Here is a 23,518-nt window from a genome sequence, read left to right as displayed (position 1 = left end):
TCAAAGAAGAATTTGGCTGGTCTCCTTAGCAAGATCATCTGTACAGAGAGAACCAAAGAACTAATCACTAAGTTGGGACTATGTCTTCTGTAAAAGTGCCCATGATTTAGACAATACCTTACTTGTCACTTATACCAAATAATGGTTTTATTATTGTCAATTTGTAAGTTCATATTTGCCAATTATTTCTGCAATGTTAATTTGTAGTTACAGTACTTATATTATTATTACTTGCTGTTTGCATATTATACCCAAGGTTTGACGTCTAATCAAATCCTTTTTTAACAGCATTTTATTCTTTTTATCATCTTATTTTTGTATAAATACATGTCATTTCATGTACTTAAATATTTGCATTTACTTAATTAGAATATTTTCTTTGTTGTACACTGTCCATATTTGACGTTTAAGCATGCAAATAATTTTATTATGGCATTCTACCCTCTTTATCATGTTATTTTTGTATGCTTACATGCCATTTCATATACTCAAATATTTGTATGTCAAAGCAAAATATTTTTTTTGTTTTTTCTTTTAAAATAACTTTTTTCTTTTTTCAAGTTATAACAAAATTGTTCATCAAGGAGGGGTGTTAAAACACTGGTCTAAATATGTGATTCTCAGTTTTGTCTCTTTTATAATTTGCTTAATTTTTAAATTTACCACCAGGCATCAGTGAAGGCTGGGTCAGTCATGGCATACCAGAATATAAACAAACCTGCCCAAGATGGCGAGACTGTAGTCAGTTGGACAATAAAGCACATAAATGGGAAGACGTGTGTTTTTATTACTCTGACTCACGAAAGAAAGGAAGGCAGAAAGAATGTTAAAATAAGTCGAATTAACTAAAGAATACCACCCTGACTCTAATAAACTTAAAGAGTTCACCCATCCTTAACTGTCACAACACTGACTGCCACATATGCCAGCTAACTTTAAACACTTTGAAATACAAACATGAATTTGTAGAAACTAAAATAATGACCATTAACACTTAAGATGATGCAATAATAATCCTGTTCACAGAGGAAAACGAATAAATATTGTCATCATGATAAGGAGTAACACAGCCAGCAGTCCCAACTCCATCTTCCAGATCTCTAAGAACAAACCCATCTGAGAAATTCCAATTACTTTGGACATATATGGTGTTTTTAAGTATCTGAACATTTTGTTTGCAGACTTAACTTATATGAATCATTTGCATTGTATTTTCATATTCTACAGTAAATTTAACAAGATTGTGTTTTTGGTAAGATAAAATGATAAATTCAATGAATGAAATCTAATGAAAACTGTTTCTTCACTTGTGTTGCTTAGTGTATATAAACTTGTGCTAATGCAGCTCTGAATCTGAATAGGTACTGTATATACTGTGTAGCATGCAATATTTTAAGAAGGAAATTTAGATCTGATTTTAGAAAGTCACACCATACATAAGACACAAAATGTGTATGTGTATTATTATTATTCAGAATATGAAACCTATTCATATGGAACATGCCCACTGGGGCCACTGACTTGAAATTCAAGGTTCCAAAGAATGTGTTGTTCATTAGGAAGAAGTAGGAGGAGATAAATAGATTTCACTTATTAAAAAAAAAAATTAAATTAATAAATAGATAATAATTTATTAAAATGCAAGGAGAACAGTATTACAGTAGTAATGCAATGCATCTTCTCTTGACTTCTGATGTTCCAATTGCACGACATCCTCTGGGAGGCTGTTCCACAGTCCAACGGTGTGAAGAGTAAAGGACCTCTGGAACTGAGAAGTTCGACAGTGCAGCATATTTACTACATATTGGTGCTGCTGTTCAGCAAATCTGGTTGCTCTCAGCAGGTAAAGGGGATCAGGGATCAATTGTGAATGTGAAAGATCTCAGTTAAAATAAAACTTTTGAAAAAGTGACAAACAAGAGACTGTTGATGGCCCAAAGTAATAACTGCTACTATCAGGAAGCAGAAACCTACCACCACAAACCACTTTTTCTAAAAGAGATAAATCTCTACCAGAAGCAGGCATCCACACCAGAGATCAATATTCTAGCAAAGGAAGCACAAATGACCTAAAACAGGTTGCACTGATTTTATCACTGTTATAAATAAATGAGGCTTCACGAACAATACCTAACTTTCGTGCAGCATTTGCTGAAACTTTCATTAGATGTTTCTCAAAAGTAAGGTGTGAGTCAGAAGTTACACCTAGAAGAGTTAAAGTTTCACAATCATTCAGCAGTCCCATCCACCTGGAGGGGAGGATGAGGTGGAAAATCTGTACAAGACCTGCTAATCAATAATGTTTTTGTTTTACCGGAGTTCAGCCTCATATCCCACCAACTAGACTCCATTCACTGAGGCTGGGGGCAGCTTTTTTTCTTGTAAGTGGAGACTTTACCACACCCACAAATACTACATCATCAGCATACTGAACAACCTAGTTTTCCAGGCCAACAGCCATATCACTTGTATACACTAAAAATAACAGTGGACCAAGAACACAACCCTGTGGAAATCCAGATATAATATTTCTTGGTTCACTAAAGATCCTGTCCACAGCAACTCACTGCTGCCTCCAAGATTCTGAAGTTTATAAATAAGTGCCTTGTAATTTACTGAATTGAAAGCAGCACTAAAATCTATTTGAATTACTCTGCACTCAAAACCCTTATCAACATACCCTTGCAAAAGGCACATCAACTCTAAAAGAGCATTGCAGGTACCTAACTGCTTCCTATATGCATATTGAATATCAGCTAAAGACCTTTTAGATTCCACACACTTATATAGTTGTTTAAAATTAAGTTTTTCAGCAACTTTGGAGACCACACAGAGAATAGGGATTGGCCTGTAGTTACTGCAGTCTATAGATATGGCACTCTTCCGAACATGCACTGTATTACATACTAAGCTTGCGCTCATCCACAAAGCTACTATGTCAACATAAAAATCTATAGAATCTACTAATCTCTGGAGACAACACACTAGAAACTGGGTGTTACACTTACAGCATGCACTTGCTTAAGTCAAATAGGATATTACAGCCGTATTTAAGATGAAGGTAATGGTAATGAAATTGATATTTTACTTACTGAATCCACTTATGCTGCATAGTTATCACATCTTATCATCATCGTAATGTAAAAAAAACTCATCATCTGCCATGTGCATTTAAGTACACTAGGCTAATGTTTGTTTATAAAATTAGCTGATTGAAGCCTACTACCAAAATAATCACAAGAATCATCTTTAGTTGCTAAAAAAACAGATTATTGCTAGACCTATTTTTTTTTTTACATAAATGTAAAATTGGTATAAAAATATAAACTAACATATATTAAACTAAAGTCCCTAAAAATTGCAAAACAACTGTTTCACAATTTGGCTGTTTATGGCCAAACTCGACGTTGTTTATGTCAGTTTTTTGCTAAGTGGTTGCTAATTATAAGAGATGATTATGAGCTGTTACATAAGCCATAAGTTTGGTAACCTTTTTTGAAAGCCACACTAGTATAATCTGCTGAAAATGAAATTCAACATTGTAAGTCAAGCTTAGTTTTATTTATTTTACTTTTATTTATTAAAAGAGAAGATGGGATTTCAAACTATGTAGGAAAGGAGGTTAGCTTAATGTTATCTGGGTGATCAAAAATACAGTTCAAATGATACCTGAGAACTATGATAATCATGTTTTGGGATGAAATTTTAGGGGTTGCATGATACATAAGGTCGGATAATACATGAGAATATATGGTAATTCAATACTGCAAGCTGAATCATTACAAATTACCAGTTAGGAGAGGATATTAGATAATTTATATAGAATTATGCTAGACTATAATCTATGACAATTAACTCTAAGGTACCCTACTGTGTAGGTCGTTACTTAGTGGATTTCATTAATTAGCAGATGGGGCAAACCCCCGAGCTGTTTGATAGGTTGAGGTGACAGTGTATGTGTGTGTGTGTGTGTGTGTGTGTGTGTGTGTGTGTGTATATATATATATATATATATATATATATATATATATATATATATATATATATATATATATATATATATATATATATATATATATATATATATATATATATATATATATATATATATACAAATCACAATAGGAAATAGTTGATTTGTTTTTCTTTGCATGCTCCCCAATATTTGAAAACTCTTAAATTACAACCTGTTCTATGGCTAACTCCACAATGGAAGTCAATTACCACTTTTAGCAGCCCTTTCATGGAACCAAGATTACATTAAAGAATGCGTAAGGCAAGGCACAGTGTCTAAACTTAAAAAGAGAGCCAATTATTTTTGGATTCTTAAAAAAACATGGGAATAAGAAACCAAAACGGGTTTTCAATGAACTGAGTTACAGTAGTAGTTAAAAACTTGTCACCAACAGTATATAGTAAAGACATAAAAATTAAGTTTTTGGCACTGCAAGAATCAAAATTACATATTGAAACTTATTAGTAAAAATTTTTAGGTATCTATCGAATAAAAGTTTTAATTGCAATTTTTAAAACAGCACATTTTAGGATATTCCACCTTGTGAAAATGAATCCAGTCAGAAGAAAAAGAAAACCTCCTTGCAAAAATTTAAAAAAATGAGGAACTGTAAAAATTAGAGTCAGGACCAGTGTAGGTTTCTTTGCAATATAAAGAAGCAGAGAAATGTTAGTCAGGTCTAGTTATTAATTAAAACATCTAGTAAACTTAATATGGGGGTGAAGATTATTGGCAACTCTAAAACCGCTCAGAAGCAACTCTGTTTTAAATAAGAACAAAAGTGTCATCTACATAACATCTGTACTAAATAGGACAAGACCCTGGTGGACTGATCAGTGATTTTCCCCCAAGTTGGAGCATAAAAATATTTGTTGAAACTGGCGCCAATGGAGACCCTAGTGGCAACCCCATCAATCTGTTCGTAATGGTTTCCAATAAAAAATAAATCTATGTCTAGTATAACCAAATTCAAAAGTATGTTAAGATCCTCTATCAAAACCTTGATAGATAAAACCAGTTTCATTAAAAGAATGGAATAGCGTGATGGAGAGAGCGTGGGTACCCCACTTTTCCGCCATCCCCACTAGACTACCCCCCTTGTTTACCAAGATTCTACCTGTGTTCCAGCCTGCCCTGAATGATACTCCATACATGACAGGCATTCAGTTTATATCTCCGTAGAAACAAAGATACATATACATTAAACAAAAAAATGTGCATAGTCCTTTAGAGTACTATTTCTGCTTCTTAAACTTTAAAAATAACTAGCAGTCAAGCCAAACACACTTCACACTGCTGAGAGTAAAACTGCTCATATTACAATACATTAACTAACCTTATCTTTAGTCAATTGTTGAAGGTTCCAAGTAGCTATTCTGATGACTGATCGGCCATTAAAATTACCATCAAACACTTCACTGACGATGGGGCGTTCGGATCTGTTGTAGAACATTAAGGTTTACTTGACATTTTAAAATTTATAAAAAAAAATTTAAAAGTTCCTTTTTTCACCAAAGTACAAAAGTTAAACTAAACAAAAGGGACAATCTCTTATCAGAATACAGGTATTCTTTTTTTTTTAATTTTAACTAATAGATTATCTTTTTATTACTATTTTCATAAAATACATCTATTACACTTACTGTATTTATGGAATTGAGGGTTACCCTTCCTATTTTACTCAGATTTACAGCAAGAATTATCAGGTATTCCCTTTCTACTTCGTCCCTTTAAAGTACATTTAAATTATAACTTCTCAAACCCTGACCTAGTTTCTTCTATCCCTGGGGTAGTATCAGTCACATTAAAAGACAAATAAAATATCAAACACTATTGAGAAGGTTAACACTATTCTGTAAATGCAAATTTGACTGAGACTAAGCAGGAAAATATAGTATTCAAGCCCAATATATGTGTCAATAAACCACTTTAAACCACTTCTATTTCTACACCTAAGTACAAAAATATTACAGTACATACCAATATCTAAAAATTTTACCTTCTTTCATATACAGTAAACCCCCCATATTCGCGTTCTCATGCTTTGTGGACTCGCCGATTCGCAGGATTTTTTGTGGAACGTATCTATAAATTATTCACAGAAAATTCGGCAATTTGCAGACTGTAGTGTATTTCAATGTTTTTTTATGACTAAATACATTTTTTATGATAAAAAAATGATTTACTAATTTTCAAATATTATTAAGATTAATAATAATAATAATAATAATAATAATAATAATAATAATAATAATAATAATAATACTGTAAGGTTAAATAATACGTAACTCAAAGAGAGAGAGAAACTGGTTTTCTCCCCTCCATTCAGGACGGACCAGACTTCATTAAAGGGAACATAGACGCTCAAATTGATACTACTGAAATATTAAAATTATATCAAGTACCATTGAAATTATATCAAAATGATATATAAGTGCTTCAGGATGATAGTATAAGCCTTTTGAGAGAGTGCATTTTATGATAAAATAATGATTTACAGTACGTACTAATTTTCAAATATTAATATTGAGTTTAATAAAATTAAATAATAACATTAAAAAAAATAATAATTATCTCTCTCTTTCTCTTATTTAGATGAGAGAATTTTCCCGACGTAATATGTACGTATGTTTCTTTTGTATGATAAATAAATGATTTACCTAATAAGTACTAATTTTCAAATATTAAATTCCATGCATCTGTGTAGTAAATTTTTTAACATTTTAAACAAACAAATAGTGCTTCCCAATCTTTTTTATCATCAGCTTGAGAAAGGAGGGGGAGGGTAAATCTCAATTTACTTGACAGTTTGACATATTGGTCGGAGGGGAAGGAGTGTTGCCCTCAGAAGCTCAAAGATTTCAATCTTTTGATTTCGTAAGCCGTTATTCTCCTCTCTCTAACTTATTTCTCTCTCACTCTCTCTCTCTCGCTCTCAAGAAAAGATAATGTTTGTGTGCGTGTGCATTAATAGTGTTTTAAAAATGTGTAGTACAGGTATTACATCTTTGGAGGACAAAAAACAAACATAAATTTGGTTGTTGTCAGAGAGATTGAAAAGATAAACACTCTCTCTCTCTTCTTCTTTCTTTCTTTCTGTTGCCCCATCCAGCCTTGCTGAATATAAGTCAAAGTGGTAACCCTCTTTCTCTCTGCTTTGGCTGGAAGGCTTAGAAGTACGTATGTATATTTTTTAAGGGTACTAATATTTAAGATGACTTTGAAATTATATTAATAATATAATTTCAAAGATTAATACAGTAATAGGATAATAATTTAAGGTATATTTGATGTAGGATGATCCTTTAGTATACATTTGGTATTTGAACTTTGAAGATAGGAAGTTATAAGATTTTTTATTGGGGTAGCAAGTATTCATGGATTTTAACTATTCGGGGGGTTTGGAACTCATCCCCACGAATATGGGGATTTGCTATGTGTGTGTTTGTATGTGTATGTGTGTATATATATATATATATATATATATATATATATATATATATATATATATATATATATATATATATATATATATATATATATATATATATATATACATATACATATACATATACATATATACAGTCATATCTCGAAATTACGCAAGGTTAGGTTTCGGAGCCCCTCGTGCAAGGTGAATTTTCGCGTAAGTTTGGCATGGTCTTTAAAAATGCTAATAAATGTTTATTTCCAGAGTTTAAGTACTAAATATGACCCCAATCATGCTCCCAAAGTATTAAGCTAACTTTTAAATGAACTAAAGTTAGTGTAATTTTATTTGAAATTTAGCTTATTACCCTTAAAAAAGGAATACAGTAAATGGTTGACATAAAAATTGAGTACTGCACAGTGTCATAATATCGCATTTACAGTAGGTGCGTATGTATACTAATGTTACCCCTAATTCATGGGATGCCATTTTCTTTGCGTCACTAGCCAAAACGTCGTCAGTCAACAAAAGTACAATTCCATAAAATATCGTAAACATGTACATAATGTTCGTAGAAGGTAGTACAGTACAGGTAAAATTCAATCAATTTAAAATTATATACTGTACAGGTAATGACGTACAGAGAAATAATAAGTTGTAAAAGTATGTTTGAGCGCTAACTACGAGAGAGAGAGAGAGAGAGAGAGAGAGAGAGAGAGAGAGAGAGAGAGAGAGAGAGAGAGAGAGAGAGAGAGAGAGAGAGAGAGAGAGAGAGAGAGAGACTGTAATAAAGTAACTGTACTGCTTTTGTATCGTATTTATGCACAAATATATAAATACAAGTTTTCCATTCTGATTTTACACCTAAAAACACGAAACTTAAAAATTAAACACACTTTCTACAGGGGTATCATCTTTGAAAAATGCAGTAACTAGGTATTACATCTTGTAAAAGTACACCAACTGAACGTGCTGTAATTACATGCACATACAGATTGCACCAGCACTTTTCTCCGAGGTGAACAGAGTAATTTTCAAAGAATGACACTTATACAAATCTTAGTTACATCTCTGATATTACATAAACGAATTCATTTTATCAAATGAGCGCGACTGTACAACCTCATCTCAAGGTCTTGTAAAGTCCTTGTGACAAAGACTTTGCAAATGGACATAATACTTGTATGATATTTATGTACAGAAATATAAATATAAATTTTCCATATCGATTTTACAGTTAAAAGCATGAAAACTTATAAATGTACTTCAAACATTAAACAAGCATTTTCTGCAGGGGTATCATCTTTGAAAAGTGCAGTAACTTTGCAAATGGGTATCACATCTTGTAAAAGTACACTAAGTGAATGTGCTGAAATTACCATTGCATCATATTTATGCATGTACAAAAATAAAAATAATACATTTTCGATACAGATTTTACACATGAAAGCATGAAATGCATTTTTCATAGAGATTTTACACATGAAAATATGAAATGCATTTTTCATAGAGGTTTTGCACATTAAAACATAAAATGCTTTTTTCATACAGATTTTATACATAAAAGCATGAAATGCATTTTTCATACAGATTTTACACATAAAAGAATGAAATGCATTTTTCATACAGATTTTCCACATAAAGGCATGAAAACTTGTAAATTACTTAAAAAATTTAACACCCACTTCTGCAGGGTTTCTCGAGAATTTCGTGTCTGTGAAAAAATCACGTATGTCCATTAGTTACGTTCCAGTGAAAAGTTCGTGTGTGTGTGAATTCGCGCAACTCAAATCGTGTAAGATCAAAGTATTACTGTATATATATATAGGCAGTCTCCGGTTAATGGCGAGCTTGGTTAACAGTGATCCGGTTTTACGGCGCTTGTCTAACGACGATAATTGGCAATTTTTGGCGCCGAAAATCGCTGATTTCCGTTATAAGCACCAATAATTGGGTATTGGTGCCAATACATACCTAACAAGAGGCACCGATAACCAAAAATTGGCGCTTTTCGGCACTGATAATCCCCGAAAATCACTGATTTTCGGTTAGCGGCGATTTTTGTTTATCATCACACCTTCAGAACAGAACCCCTGCCAATAACTGGGGACTGCCCGTGTATGTATGTACCGGGTGTTTGGAAATTAGAGGCCCCCTCCACAGAACAAATGGAAAGTTATGAAGTTTTCTGCTATAGCCTATCTCCAAGTACATTATTTTAAGTTTCCATTAAGCTATTTTTCATTTTACATTTCTTGTATTTTCAGACTGAGTGAGGGAGTTAGATACAGCCATGGCTAACAACTCAGAGGAAATCGGATGGATTGACCCAATCCGGGCTATAACCTTCACAGAGGACAGGGATGCTGGCGCATACTTCATTTCACATTTCTGGATAGCTAAATACATTAAAAGAGATGAATCTTTTGTTAAAAGAAACTGGAACAAAAATCCATATGAGTATCATCGCGAAACGAGTGAGAATCTTGGAAGGCCTGAAGTCCTTTCTCAGGAGTCAAAAGACATCATAGCTGAGGCAGTGGGTAGACCAAGAAAATTGGCGCTTGAACTAGAAACAAAAAGGGGAAAGAAGAGAAGTTATAGCGCTCTATATCGTGAGTTGAAAAAATCTGGTATCAAGCCATTTCATATTATCAGCAAGCCCAACATCACTCAGCAACAGAGAGACCGTGCATGGTTTTGTGGTTCATTTCTTAAAGATTGGGATGAAGCTGACTTTCTGCATGTTGCCGCATCAGATGAATTCTTCATTTACACAGTCAGGAAGCCAAATCATAAAAATGACATCATTTGGGCTGCAAAGTTGGATGATATCAGCGTTGACGTGCGCTATCGCCAAGTTGTGAAATTTCCTGAATGTTTGGGAATTTTTCTGTTTCACAGCCAAACGATCAATGTGGATCATCAAAGAAAAAGGACAGTCATGGAATGGCGAATACTTCAGAGAAACTGTGCTTACTGGTGGAGTATTTCCTTTCCTCAAAGATCCTGAAAATGTGTTATCTGTTGAAGAAGTCACATTTTTGCATGATAAGGCACCATGTTTCAAGGCTCTCAGACACAGGGGCTGCTTCGAAACAGTGGCATCGATTTCTTCTAGTCAAGTGAATTTCCAAGTACCTCCCCTGACCTTAATGTGTGTGAAAACATTGGTAGTATCTTAAAGGATCGTGTTGAAGCACGCACAGTGAACTATGATGCTATACCAAGCCTTGACGACCTGCGAAGAGAGGTGACTGAAGTGCTCAAGAAAATGGAGTTTGAGTCTCAGCTCTTTTGTGATTTGCTGAAATCATACCCCTCAAGAAAGCAGGCTGTGGTACAGGCAGATGATGGCCACACAAAATATTATATACTCAGAGAGAAACTTAAATAAATACCTGTTCTGAATTACTTTTGTTTTTGTCCATATCAATTTTAGTTTATGCTGTAGAGGGGGCTCTAATTTCAAAAGACCTGTATATATATATATATATATATATATATATATATATATATATATATATATATATATATATATATATATATATATATATATATATATATATATATATATATATATATATATATATATATACAGGCAGTTGCTGGCTTACATCAGGGTTCCATTCTGAAGCTGCGCTGTAACCAGTAAAACGATGTAACCCGGAAAGTCACAAGAAAATGTATAAATATGAGAAATAAAGTGATGAAAGCCTTACCTTTAATACTCTGGGTGTACTATGCAGTATTTTACTTGCATTCTGATGTGGTGTGCATCCAAAAGCCTCCAAATTTTGACTTTATGTTGTAGCTATACCCCAGAACAAATTTTTTTTTTTTTATATTTTAAAAGTGACATATCCTCGGAACGATGTAAGCCAAGACCAACGTAACCCAGGGACTGCCTGTATAAATGTATATTTTATCGGGGAGGAGGTTCTCTTCTTTGGTAACTTCTGTGTTTCCTGTCTTGGAGTTACAAAAGTTTTTTAGAGTTTTGGTTTGAAATGAGAAATATGGTTCCTTAAAATTACTTTATTCTAGTTATTAAAAGTTCTTTTAAGCTTTCTTCCTCCTTGTATGTGGGTAGCCGTAAATGACTGAGTCTTTTAATAAGGCACTTTGTAACTTTTATTTCTTTTAAGCTTTCTTCCTCCTTGTATGTGGGTAGCCGTAAATGACTGAGTCTTTTAATAAGGCACTTTGTAACTTTTATAAGTCTGAAACTTAGACTTAAGATTTATCTCTTATTAGTCTCTGGGCACTCACGAATTTTATCCAGTCCACAAACACTTGAGGCTCACGGTATCACCTCCACAGACCACTCTCACTCCCCTCTTTTTTCTTGTGTCTTCTCTCTCTCTCCCTGCTGCACTGTCTCTTGTGTTTCTACTTATATTTGCTGACCCCTATATTTAGCAACTCCTCCTAGTTATTCCATTTTGACTTTGGAGGTGTGTTCTGTAGAATCCCTGTTGATAACTGGACATTGCTCCCTTTTGAAAACATCTCCTTTTGCCTCAATTCCAACCTTGAAGGTGTGTCTCTAGGAACTCTTGTTGGGCATAGGCCAAGGGCTTTCCATAGGACGTCCTTAGAGGTCTGGTACTGTTGGTACTGATTGGCCAAGCAGATAAGCCTGACCCTTAGAGGAGGAGCCTAAGTCCCTAGCTTCTCCCCTTGAATTGCAGTAAACCCCCCGTATTCACGTTCTCACAATTCGCGGACTCACGTATTCACAGATTTCTCTGTGGAACATATCTACCCATTATTTGCGGAAAATTCACCCATTCACGGCATTTTTCACTGAAAAATATCACTAATTACTGTATTTTCATAACATTTTCATGACTAAATGCACTTTTGGTGATATAACTTAAAATACTCAGGTATAAGCATTTTTAGAGGGTTTTTCTGTGTTTAAACTATCAAAATAGGTAGTTCAAAGTGTTTTTAGACGGGTTTTGAGGTACTCGTGGAGCAACTCCGAAGACTGAGTTATGAGTCAGATCTAAGCAGATGCTCTCTGAAGGGGGCCACCTAAACAAGCAGGGTGCTAGGAGTCTTGGAAGGAGGGGGGAGGTGGAAGTGCATGAGTGACAACAGAGATTTTAAACATCTTTTAGTGAAATATTGCCATAGTTAATGTCACGAAAAATCATATATAACTTGTGTATATTGTGTGTCTATTGTATAAGTCTCTAATATATAATAAAAATGCAGGAAGAAATGTCACTACAAGCATAAAGAAAAATTCTGGAAGGAAAACACACAGAGGGGTTAAATATTCGTATTCAAAACTAGTGCAATTACAGGCAGTCCCCAGTTTACGACGGGTCCGGCTTATGACGTTCCGAGGTTACGACGCTTTTCAAATATATTAATCAGAAATTCCCGGTTTACGACGCGTTGTACACCAGTCCAACGGAAGAAATATGGCTCCAAAACGGCAGAAAAATCAAAATTTGGAGGTTTTTTTGATGAAAAACTCAATAAAAATGCAGTTTACATCATTTTCTAAACACCCAAAGCATTAAAAGTAAGGTTTTCTAAGGTTTTATGACGATTTTCGACGATTTTTCGGTTTACGACGTGGCGCAAAAACGGAACCCCCGTCGTAAACCGAGGACTGCCTGTATTAGTTTAAAATTCCCAATTAACTTAATAATGGTAAAAGATGATCCTATTCTATAAATTTATTGTTATACAAAGTCAGCATTAAAATAAAGTCATATATACCAACCGTAAGGACAGTAGTTCATATATTTCAGAACTGAAATCCACACTGACTCTAGCATCACATGAAAAAGGGGTATCTACTGAAGGTCTCCTGCCACTTCCTTCATTGTTCAGGGGTGCAGAGTGTGTTCGTCTGTGACCTTTGACAAAGTACAATTAAATTAGTCAAAAGATAAAAATATAATTCTAAAAATCATAATCCAACATAAGCTCTTAAGTAAAACTGGCAAGCATAGTGTAAGAAATCTAGCTAATTGATCTTCTCTAGAAATTTATTACAGCAAACTAAAACAATTCAAGAGTATATTGCTACTTTATATAATCATCAGAAATATATGATGTACACTAAAATCGTAAAATGAACCAATGTTTTCACAATACATTTTTCATACAAACCCATTCTTCATAAATAGTTTTACTAATAAGAACAGTCTCTGGGCACAGCAGCTTGTTAAATCATACCACCCTACAGCATTATGTTCAAAACCCATCTTGAAAATAAAGTGTGGATAAGGGAGAACTGCACTCTGTTATGGTTACCTGATAAGTATGCATTCTAATTTTTAATACAATGATTGTTCATCATGACCCTATTAACCCTTGAACGCCTGTTGGATGTAGCAAACGTCGACTAAAATTGTCTGTTGAATGCCTAGTGGACGTAGCAAACGTCGACTACAAAAAATTTCAACCTTCGGTCAACTTTGACTCGACCGAAATGGTCGAAAAACGCAATTGTAAGCTAAAACTCTTACATTCTAGTAATATTCAATCATGTACCTTCATTTTGCAACAAATTGGAAGTCTCTAGCACAATATTTCAATTTATGGTGAATTTTTGAAAAAACTTTTTCTTACGCCAGCGGGTGTGGTAACTTGGCGAAAATTTCAGAAATTCTTTCGTCATTTTGTCGTTTTTGCACTGTTCTACATTAGCCGTTACATAAAGTTTTATATATGAAAATGTGCGCAATTTCATGTACAATACAACAGAAAATAACTCATGGTTGTAGCTTTTATCAGTTTTGAAATATTTTCATATAAATCACGATAACTGCCAAAATTTCAACCTTCGGTCAACTTTGACTCGACCGAAATGGTCAAAAAACGCAATTATAAGCTAAAACTCTTACATTCTAGTAATATTCAATCATTTACCTTCATTTTGCAACCAATTGAAGTCTCTAGCACAATATTTCGATTTAAGGTGAATTTTTGAAAAAAACTTTTTCCTTACGCCCGCGCCAGAAATTCTTTCGTCACATTGTCGTAATGTTTGCACTGTTTTATATTAGTCGTTACATAAAGTTTTATATGTGGAAATGTGCGCAATTTCATGTAGAATACAACAGAAAATAACTCATGGTTGTAGCTTTTATCAGTTTTGAAATATTTTCATATAAATCACGATAACTGCCAAAATTTCAACCTTCGGTCAACTTTAACTCGACCAAAATGGTAAAAAAACGCAATTATAAGCTAAACCTCTTACATTCTAGTAATATTCAATCATGTACCTTCATTTTGCAACAAACTGGAAGTCTCTATCACAACATTTCGATTTATGGTGAATTTCTGAAAAAAAAATTCTTTTCCTTACGTCTGCGCGCGGTAACTCGGCCGAACATCTCAGAAATTCTTTCGTCATGTTGTCGTAATGTTTGCATTGTTTTACATTAGTCGTTACATAAACTTTTATATATGAAAATGTGTGCAATTTCATGTAGAATACAACAGAAATTAGCTCATGGTTGTAGCTTTTATCAGTTTGGAAATATTTTCACATAAATCACGATAACTGCCAAAATTTCAACCTTCAGTCAACTTTAACTCGACCGAAATGGTCAAAAAACGCAATTGTAAGCTAAAACACTTACATTCTAGTAATATTCAATCGTTTACCTTCATTTTGCAATAAATTGGAAGTCTCTAGCACAATATTTCAATTTATGGTGAATTTTTTAAAAAAACATTTTCCTTACGTCTGCGCGGTAACTCGGCCGAACATCTCAGAAATTCTTTCGTCTCGTTGTCGTAATATTTGTACCGTTTTATATTAGTCGTTACATAAAGTTTTATATATGAAAATGTGCGCAATTTCATTTACAATACAAAAAAAATAACTCATGCTTGTAGCTTTTATCAGTTTTGAAATATTTTCATATAAATCACGATAAATAGAAAAAATTCGACTTTAACTCGACCGAAATGGTCGAAAACTGCAATTGTAAGCTAAAACACTTACAGTCTAGTAATATTCAATCAATTAGCTTCATTTTTCAACAAACGGGAAGTCTCTAGCACAATATTTCGATTTATGGTGAATTTAAAAAAAAAAAAAAATTTTTACGTCCGCGCGTTAAGAATTCATGCATCATTTTGTGATAATATTTTCTCTGTGTTGCTTTGATCGTTTTAAAATTTGTTATATACCAAAATCATTGCAATTTAGTGTACAATACAACTAAAAAAAATTAAGTCATTAGCTTAACCGTTTTTGCTTACAGCGCGATTTGTATACAATTATATACGAGTTTTTTTCGCTGTCATATATTCCAATATTTATATATGATAATGATATTTTTTCATTTCTGATGGTTGCATACTAAACTTCAGGCAATGACAAAAAAATGAGCCAAAAATGAACTCTTAATCTTAAAAACTAAGCGTGCTGTGATTTTTTGAAAAAAACTTTTTTTCCGCTTCGGCGCTAACTCACCGAATGCCGCTGGCATACGGGAGACGTTTTTGTAAATAGGGCTTCGGCGTTAAAGGGTTAAGATGCAGACTGCAACTAGCAGTTTAGGCTGTGTAATAAGACATTGTGACTTGCAGTTGGAGCTGCTGACTTCACTTTGTTATGTGCTTTTACATAGCAAGGAGTGAAGTTGTAAAGAGCTATTGATTTGACTGATTTATTAAGTTTAGGCTGCCCAAGCACTGGGGCAGTTTTGGGCACTCAGCAGTCAAGACAGAAAAGGAGGGAGTTACAATGTTTGGACAGCAAGATAATGAGATCCAGAAAATAAGAAAATGCAGTACAAGATTCTAAAGGTGGAACTGGGATACAACCCCACAGTTGCACTGAGAAGTAACAGTTTAAGGTGTTGGACAACAAGACTGAAGAAAGGAAGTGAGAATGAAAGTACAGTACTATAGTGCAAAAGGCTAAAAAGTAGATGCAACTAGGGGCAAAAGGGATGCTGCAAACACCTTTTTGTAATGCCTACTGTGTGAAGTGCACTGAAGGCACTACCTTCAACAAGGGTAAAGTGCAAAACTGCAGTATCTAGGGTTAAAGAGTTCTCAGGAAAACAATAGGCTACATAAGACACATGAAACTCCAAAAGCTCCCACTCTCCAGTCCAAGAAAATATGCCTCCAATGTATTAAAAATTCAAGGAATGATGATCATGAAGAAAATTAAGAGTAGCCCACATCCCTCCCAACAGGTACATGTCCTACAGTGATACCTAACCAGGCCTCAACAAGAATACATCAGAAGATTTCTGGGTAAATTACTTAAATCCTTGAGGAGTCAAAAAGGGTTCAAAAGGGGTCTAGTGTGGCTACACAGAACCAGAGTAAAAGCCTAGGCATGGACTGGGCAAAATAACAAGTCCAAAATGTTCTGACCATTTCCTATATCTGCACCATACTGAAGAAAACCTTAAAGGCTTCAAATAAATGATTACCCTATTTGTTACACCAGGCAGCAAAGCTCACCCACTCTCTCTGGTAAAGCTAAGTGATAGATAACCTACTGCATACTCTAGAAGGTCTCTGTCTTGGAGGCTATTCTGAATAAGAAGAAATTTTGGATGAACACATGAAGTAATTTTGGATTAATGAGTAAGCAATAAAAATGACATCACATGAGAAGGCTCCTTCAAGTGGGAATGAGTCTGGGGATGTAAACATTATATAAAGCTCAGATCTAGAAACCATTCTCACTTTAGCCAAAAAAAAGTGATATGTCACCTGGGAGTTTGCTGAAGTCTGAAACTTGACTAAAACCAGACACAGCAGGCCAAACAGGGGAAGGTACAAATATTGAGGTCATCCAAGACTTGCAGTATTGCCTCCAGTAGCAAGGCTGTTGAGTTTGATTAAGGATAACAGAATAGTCTGGCATTCAACACAAAAACATTTCCATCAAAGGTGTCCCCATGCCTACCAAAAGACCCTGCGTGCATCCAAGCCAAAGGATTACTCTGAGGGAAGAACCTAATAGCTCCTGCTAATTGTGTCTGCCAGCTCAGAGAGAGACTAACCAAGTCTCTCCTTGATTTTACAATAAGTGACAGTCTTTACAATAAGTGACAGGGGTAATACTGTTGAATATAACCCAAATGCATAAATCACACACAGTGATCACAAATACTTGAAGGGTGAGGAAAACCTCTGCAATTCTAGAAAGTTTATGCACCCTTGTTTCTCAGGCAACAACAAACAATCTTGGCCTCAAAATCCAACAGGTGAGCTCCCCAACTGCTGGAAACCAGATTCTGCATATCTTTCCCCAAATCAAGATCCTGATGGAACTTTGATATACTAAGATACGGCTGCTTTCCAACAAAATAGCAGCTGAATGAGGGCTGCAGATCCAAATCTGACTACCCAGCTTCTCAAGGAACCAGGAATCCAAGATGACCAATTAGCAATGATCTGTGACTTGTCAATGGGGCAAAGATGAAGCAGGATATCATGGATTGTGCTCTGGAGATGGAGATCTCTGTCCTCTGAGGGCCAAACTAACTCTTCAATGGTGTCAGTCCTCATCAAGATATGGAAAGTAACAAGTCCCACTTCTTGTTGACCTGTCACCTCAAGGTGCATTCCAGTCCAGGTAACACCAAAGATGAAGATACATGTCAATGCCGTAACCTCTGGACTTTCTTTGAACTCTGAAGACAATATTTGCTGTTATTTTCATTAGGTCTTTGTAATAATCTCTCAATCATTCATTTCAATTGTTAAGGGTAAACAGCAAAAATAAAAATATATTCTAGCAACCACAAAGGACACCTGACATCTGAAGCTTTATCAAAAGGATTGATTGATTGATTAATTGTGGGTTATCTGGCGTCACAACTACCAGGGTCACCGATGCCATATACTAAATGTGATCTTTTCACTTTTATAGTATGTTATAAAAATTAAAAATAAAATTCTGCTAAACAGAACTACATATAAATTTGATTAAAATGAAAAAACAAAAAAGAAAACTAACTAAAATAAATTATATAAAACTCTGCTAAAAAGAACTATTAACCCTTAAACGTCGAGCCTCTATTTACAAAAACGTCTCCCGTATGCCGGCGGCGTTCGGGAGTTAGCACCGAAGCGGAAAAAAAGTTTTTTTCAAAAAATCACAGCACGCTTAGTTTTTAAGATTAAGAGTTCATTTTTGGCTCCTTTTTTTCTCACTGCCTGAAGTTTAGTATGCAACCATCAGAAATGAAAAAAAATATTAACATATATAAATATTGAAATATATGACAGCGCAAAAAAAAATTTTCATATATAATTTTATACAAATCGCGCTGTGAGCAAAACGGTTAAAGCTAACAGATTATTTTTTTTTTTTTGTATTGTACACTAAATTGCGATGATTTTGGTATATAACAAATTGTAAAACGAGAAAATATTATCACAATATGATGCATGAATCCATAACGCGCCGACGTAAAAAAATGTTTTTTTCAAAAATTCACCATAAATCGAAATATTGTGCTAGAGACTTCCCGTTTGTTGAAAAATGAAGCTAATTGATTGAATATTACTAGACTGTAAGTGTTTTAGCTTACAATTGCAGTTTTCAACCATTTGGTCGAGTTAAAGTTGACCGAAGGTCGAATTTTTCTATTTATCATAATTTATATGAAAATATTTCAAAACTGATAAAAGCTACAACCATGAGTTATTTTCTGTTGTATTCTACATGAAATTGCGCACATTTTCATATATAAAAGTTTATGTAACGACTAATATAAAACGGTGCAAACATTATGACAACGTGTGAAAGAATTTCTGGGATGTTGGCCGAGTTACAGCATGCGGACGTAAGGAAAATGTTTTTTCAAAAATTCACCATAAATTGTAATATTGTGCTAGAGACTTTCAACTTATTGCAAAATAAAGGTAAATGATTGAATATTACTAGAATGTAAGAGTTTTAGTTTACAATTGCGTTTTTTTACCATTTCGGTCGAGTTAAAGTTGACTGAAGGTTGAAATTTTGGCAGTTATCGTTATTTATGTGAAAATATTTCAAAAGTGATAAAAGCTACAATCATGAATTATTTTCTGTTGTATTCTACATGAAATTGCGCACATTTTCATATAAAAAAGTTTATGTAACGACTAATGTAAAACGATACAAACATTACGACAACGTGACGAAAGAATTTCTGAGATGTTGGCCGAGTTACGCATGGCGCAGGCGTAAGGAAAAAGTTTTTTTTTTCAGAAATTCACCATAAATCGAAATATTGTGCTAGAGACTTCCAGTTTGTTGCAAAATGAAGGGACATGATTGAATATTACTAGAATGTAAGAGTTTTAGCTTATAATTGCGTTTTTTTACCATTTTGGTCGAGTTAAAGTTGACCGAAGGTTGAAATTTTGGCAGTTATCATGATTTATATGAAAATATTTCAAAACTGATAAAATCTACAACCATGAGTTATTTTCTGTTGTATTCTACATGAAATTGTGCACATTTCCATATATAAAACTTTATGTAACGACTAATATAAAACGGTGCAAACATTACGACGTGATGAAAGAATTTCTGGCGCAGACGTAAGGAAAAAGTTTTTTTCAAAAATTCATCATAAATCACAATATTGTGCTAGAGACTTCCAATTTGTTGCAAAATGAAGGTAAATGATTGAATATTACTAGAATGTAAGAGTTTTAGCTTACAATTGCGTTTTTTGACCATTTCGGTCAAGTCGAAGTTGACCGAAGGTTGAAATTTTGGCAGTTATCGAGATTTATATGAAAATATTTCCAAACTGATAAAAGCTACAACCATGGGTTGTATTTTGTTGTATTTTACATGAAATTGCACACATTTTCATATGTCAAACTTTACGTAACGGCTAATATAAAACTGCAAAAATTACGACAAAATGACGAAAGAATTTCTGAAATTTTCGGCCGAGTTACCGCGCGGACATAAGGAAAAAGTTTTTTTTCAAAAATTCACCATAAATCGAAATATTGTGCTAGAGACTTCCAATTTGTTGCAAAATGAAGGTAAATGATTGAATATTACTAGAATGTAAGAGTTTTAGCTTACAATTGCATTTTTCAACCATTTCGGTCAAGTCAAAGTTGACCGAAGGTTGAAATTTTTTGTAGTCGACGTACGGTACGTCCGCTTGGCACCCAACAGACAATTTTAGTCGACGTACGATACGTCCAGTAGGCGTTTAAGGGTTAATAAATTTGATCCGATAAACAGTATAGCTTAAGAAAAATACAAGCAGTCCCCGGTTACTGGCAGCCTCGCTTACTGGCGATCCGGTTTTACGGCGGTTGTCTAGCGACGACGTTAACCTGATTTTCGTCGCTGATAACTGGTTATTGGCGCTGATAACAAGTTAACGGCGCTGATCGCCTCTTATCGGCAGCACCGTTAACCGGTTATCGGCGCTGCTAACCGGTGATCAGTGCTATTATCGCCGATTTTCGGTTAGCGGCGATTTTTGGTTGTCGTCACGCCGTCGGGAACCAAACCCCGCCGATAACCGGGGACTGCCTGCATATATATATATACTAAGACAGCACAGCTGTCAAATATACTTGAGAAGACCAGCTTCTTTGATAAAAGAGATAACATTATTAATACATATACTTTCTCCCAACAGTTATGCCATGCTATAATTACCACCTACTTCACTGCTATATGATAAAAAACGATTCCTAAGTTCCACTAGACTGGGACACTCAACCAGCAAATGCCTAACAGTCAGTGGAACCAAGCAATAGCCACAGAAGGGCTCATTCTCCCCATTCCTTTATCAAGAGGAAACAAGACAAACTACATCTACTGAGAAAAATGACAAATTTTTAATTAATTTGTAATTTTCATAGCTAACAAACCTGAGGTCTTAACATTAGGATAAATCTTTTGGTGCCAGCTGGAAACCAGTTAAAAACAATCAAAAACTATTTATGCAGGAAATCTGTGGCATCTGGCATCCAATATGTAGATGAGGTGGAAGTGAGTCAGAGACCTTGCTAGAACCTCGTGACGTATCCAGTCTTTCTTCCAACCCAGGATAAGACATAAGAGGGGTGGCTAGAGGTAGGCAGTCAATGTCAAGACCTCAGGTTTGTTAGCTATGAAAAATACAAATTAATAAAAAATCTGTCATTTGTTCATAAGCAGAACAAACCTTCGGTCTTAACATTAGGAAAGACTCACATTTGGAGGGAGGTATGAGAATCCTGAACCGACTGGAGGTTCAGCACACCTGGTCACTCTTCCTAGAAATTACAGTTCTAAGGAAGGGGACCTAAGCCTCTGAGTAGTTATATATGTGGGTATCTAACATCCAGTCCACTGGGTTAAAATACAATGTAACGTCTCAGATTCACTGCATATATGGAAGTTAAAGAGAACTATATCTGTTCAAGCAACAACCCATGTCAACCACATGCAATGGGTTTGTCACCACTCCTCAATCCCCTTGCTGGAGAAGTAAATGCTACTGAGAGGCATATTTGTATGTTGTATGGAACATATAAATGCTGTAACAGCATGGCCGCAACACTCACTGCATCAAGCCAGTTCCAGCATATGTGTTTATTCTTCAAACTGCCTGTAGGTAGAGAAGAAAGGAAAATGGGAAAGAAAAGAGACCAGTCATCTCACTCAATCCCTCTTCCATACTATCATTTTAGGCAAGATACAAACTGTCCCACCAGGGACACTGGATGATCTACACAATCTGTTGAGCAGCCACCACCAGACCCAAGGAAAAAGTGCCCAAGGGCCTGTGGGCAATGTCCTGCAGGGAGAAGTGTATATGGTTGGTCGAAGCCAAGAACAAGCATTCAAAATCCTATGAATAGACAAGTTCTTAAATGCCAGAGAGGAACTGATTCCTCTGATGTCATATGCTTTAGCATGCACAGTGTTGGTAACAGAACTTGACGATGAGGAGTAGGCCTGCCTAATCACCTTACATAGCCAAAACAAAATGGTATTCTTGGACACTTCTTTCTTGGCTCAGCCTGTGTTAACAGAAAGTCTACGACACCTAGGTCTTAAGTGACGAGTCCTTTTCAGATAACAACACAGTGCTCTAACAGGGAAAAGCAGTAATTCCTGAGGATCATTGTTAACAAAATCCCTAAGGGAAGGAATGGAAAATGCGGCAAATCTGTCATTGTGAACCGAGGTATTTTGAGTCTTAGCCACAAATTCCATCAATATACCACATATTTGAGGAAAACAAGTAACAGATATTGTCTTCAGTAGCAAATATAATTATTCTGTTTGGTGTATCTCCCCCATTATCGTGCAAAAGAAACGGACGACCAGATATTGTACTGTACTTACGTAAGGCAGAATTATCTGTAAGCTTGTTATGTTTTTAGGGTTACTTTGCATCACTGAGGCCCTGCTCTTCTTTACTTGTTGGCGAAGGGATTGATGCTCAGGTAAAGCTGCAATTGCGGAGTCAGATAAGCCTACAAGTTCCTTGCGGGTGAGTGTAGCTGGGTGTGTTGCTGGCTGTTCCACAGCTCTTTGCCTCAAGTTTGTTTTCAGCTTATGAACTGCAGCTTCTTCACATCGTGGTGCATGTGTGTGTTCTTTAGTTACCCGCACTTCCATTTTATCATCATCACCTACTGACACTATATACTCTGCCGGTACGTTTTTCTTTTGTCATATTTCCAATATGTGGTATTTCATCTTGTCCTATCCCTTGTGTAAATAAACCCTTCATGCATAAGTTTATCTTTGTATCTTTGTGAGGTTACGAATTCAGCCATGATGCGGGCTGAGTAACGTCTGTAGTGGTATAACAGAATGAATGGGATGACAGGATGTTCGTCCACTTCTTTGGCTGTTGACTGTCATCAAAGAGACATGTCCACGAACGTAGGAATATGGCCATGCATCAGTCCTCGGTCAAAAACAGTCACATACGAGGATGTGTGAAGACGAACAACATACGTGATCCCTTTCAGGAGAATGAGAAACAGAAGCACAAATCCTCGGTCTTGGCAAGTCATGTCCACAGACTCGGGAAGATGAGCGACGTATGTGGGTCCTCCTAGGAGAGCAAGACATGGAATTTCAGTGA

General features: G+C 35.1%; 1 protein-coding gene across 4 annotated transcripts in view; it reads right to left on the bottom strand.

Annotated features, from left to right (window-relative positions):
• Positions 1–23,518, bottom strand: part of LOC136853958 (endonuclease/exonuclease/phosphatase family domain-containing protein 1-like) — a 185,585-nt gene that overhangs the window by 51,868 nt on the left and 110,199 nt on the right. For all 4 annotated transcript variants that reach the window (XM_067129877.1, XM_067129886.1, XM_067129859.1 and 1 more), the window contains 2 exons: positions 13,192–13,327; positions 5,352–5,454 (listed from right to left, as the gene is read on the bottom strand). In XM_067129877.1, coding sequence (XP_066985978.1) covers positions 5,352–5,454; positions 13,192–13,327 — 239 coding nt within the window. The remainder of the gene's footprint in view (positions 1–5,351; positions 5,455–13,191; positions 13,328–23,518) is intronic.

The sequence above is a fragment of the Macrobrachium rosenbergii genome, chromosome 3, assembly GCF_040412425.1.
Source record: "Macrobrachium rosenbergii isolate ZJJX-2024 chromosome 3, ASM4041242v1, whole genome shotgun sequence".
Taxonomy (NCBI): Eukaryota; Metazoa; Arthropoda; class Malacostraca; order Decapoda; family Palaemonidae; genus Macrobrachium; species Macrobrachium rosenbergii.
Note: the sequence above shows the minus strand (reverse complement) of the source record. Positions and strands in the feature narration are given on the sequence as shown.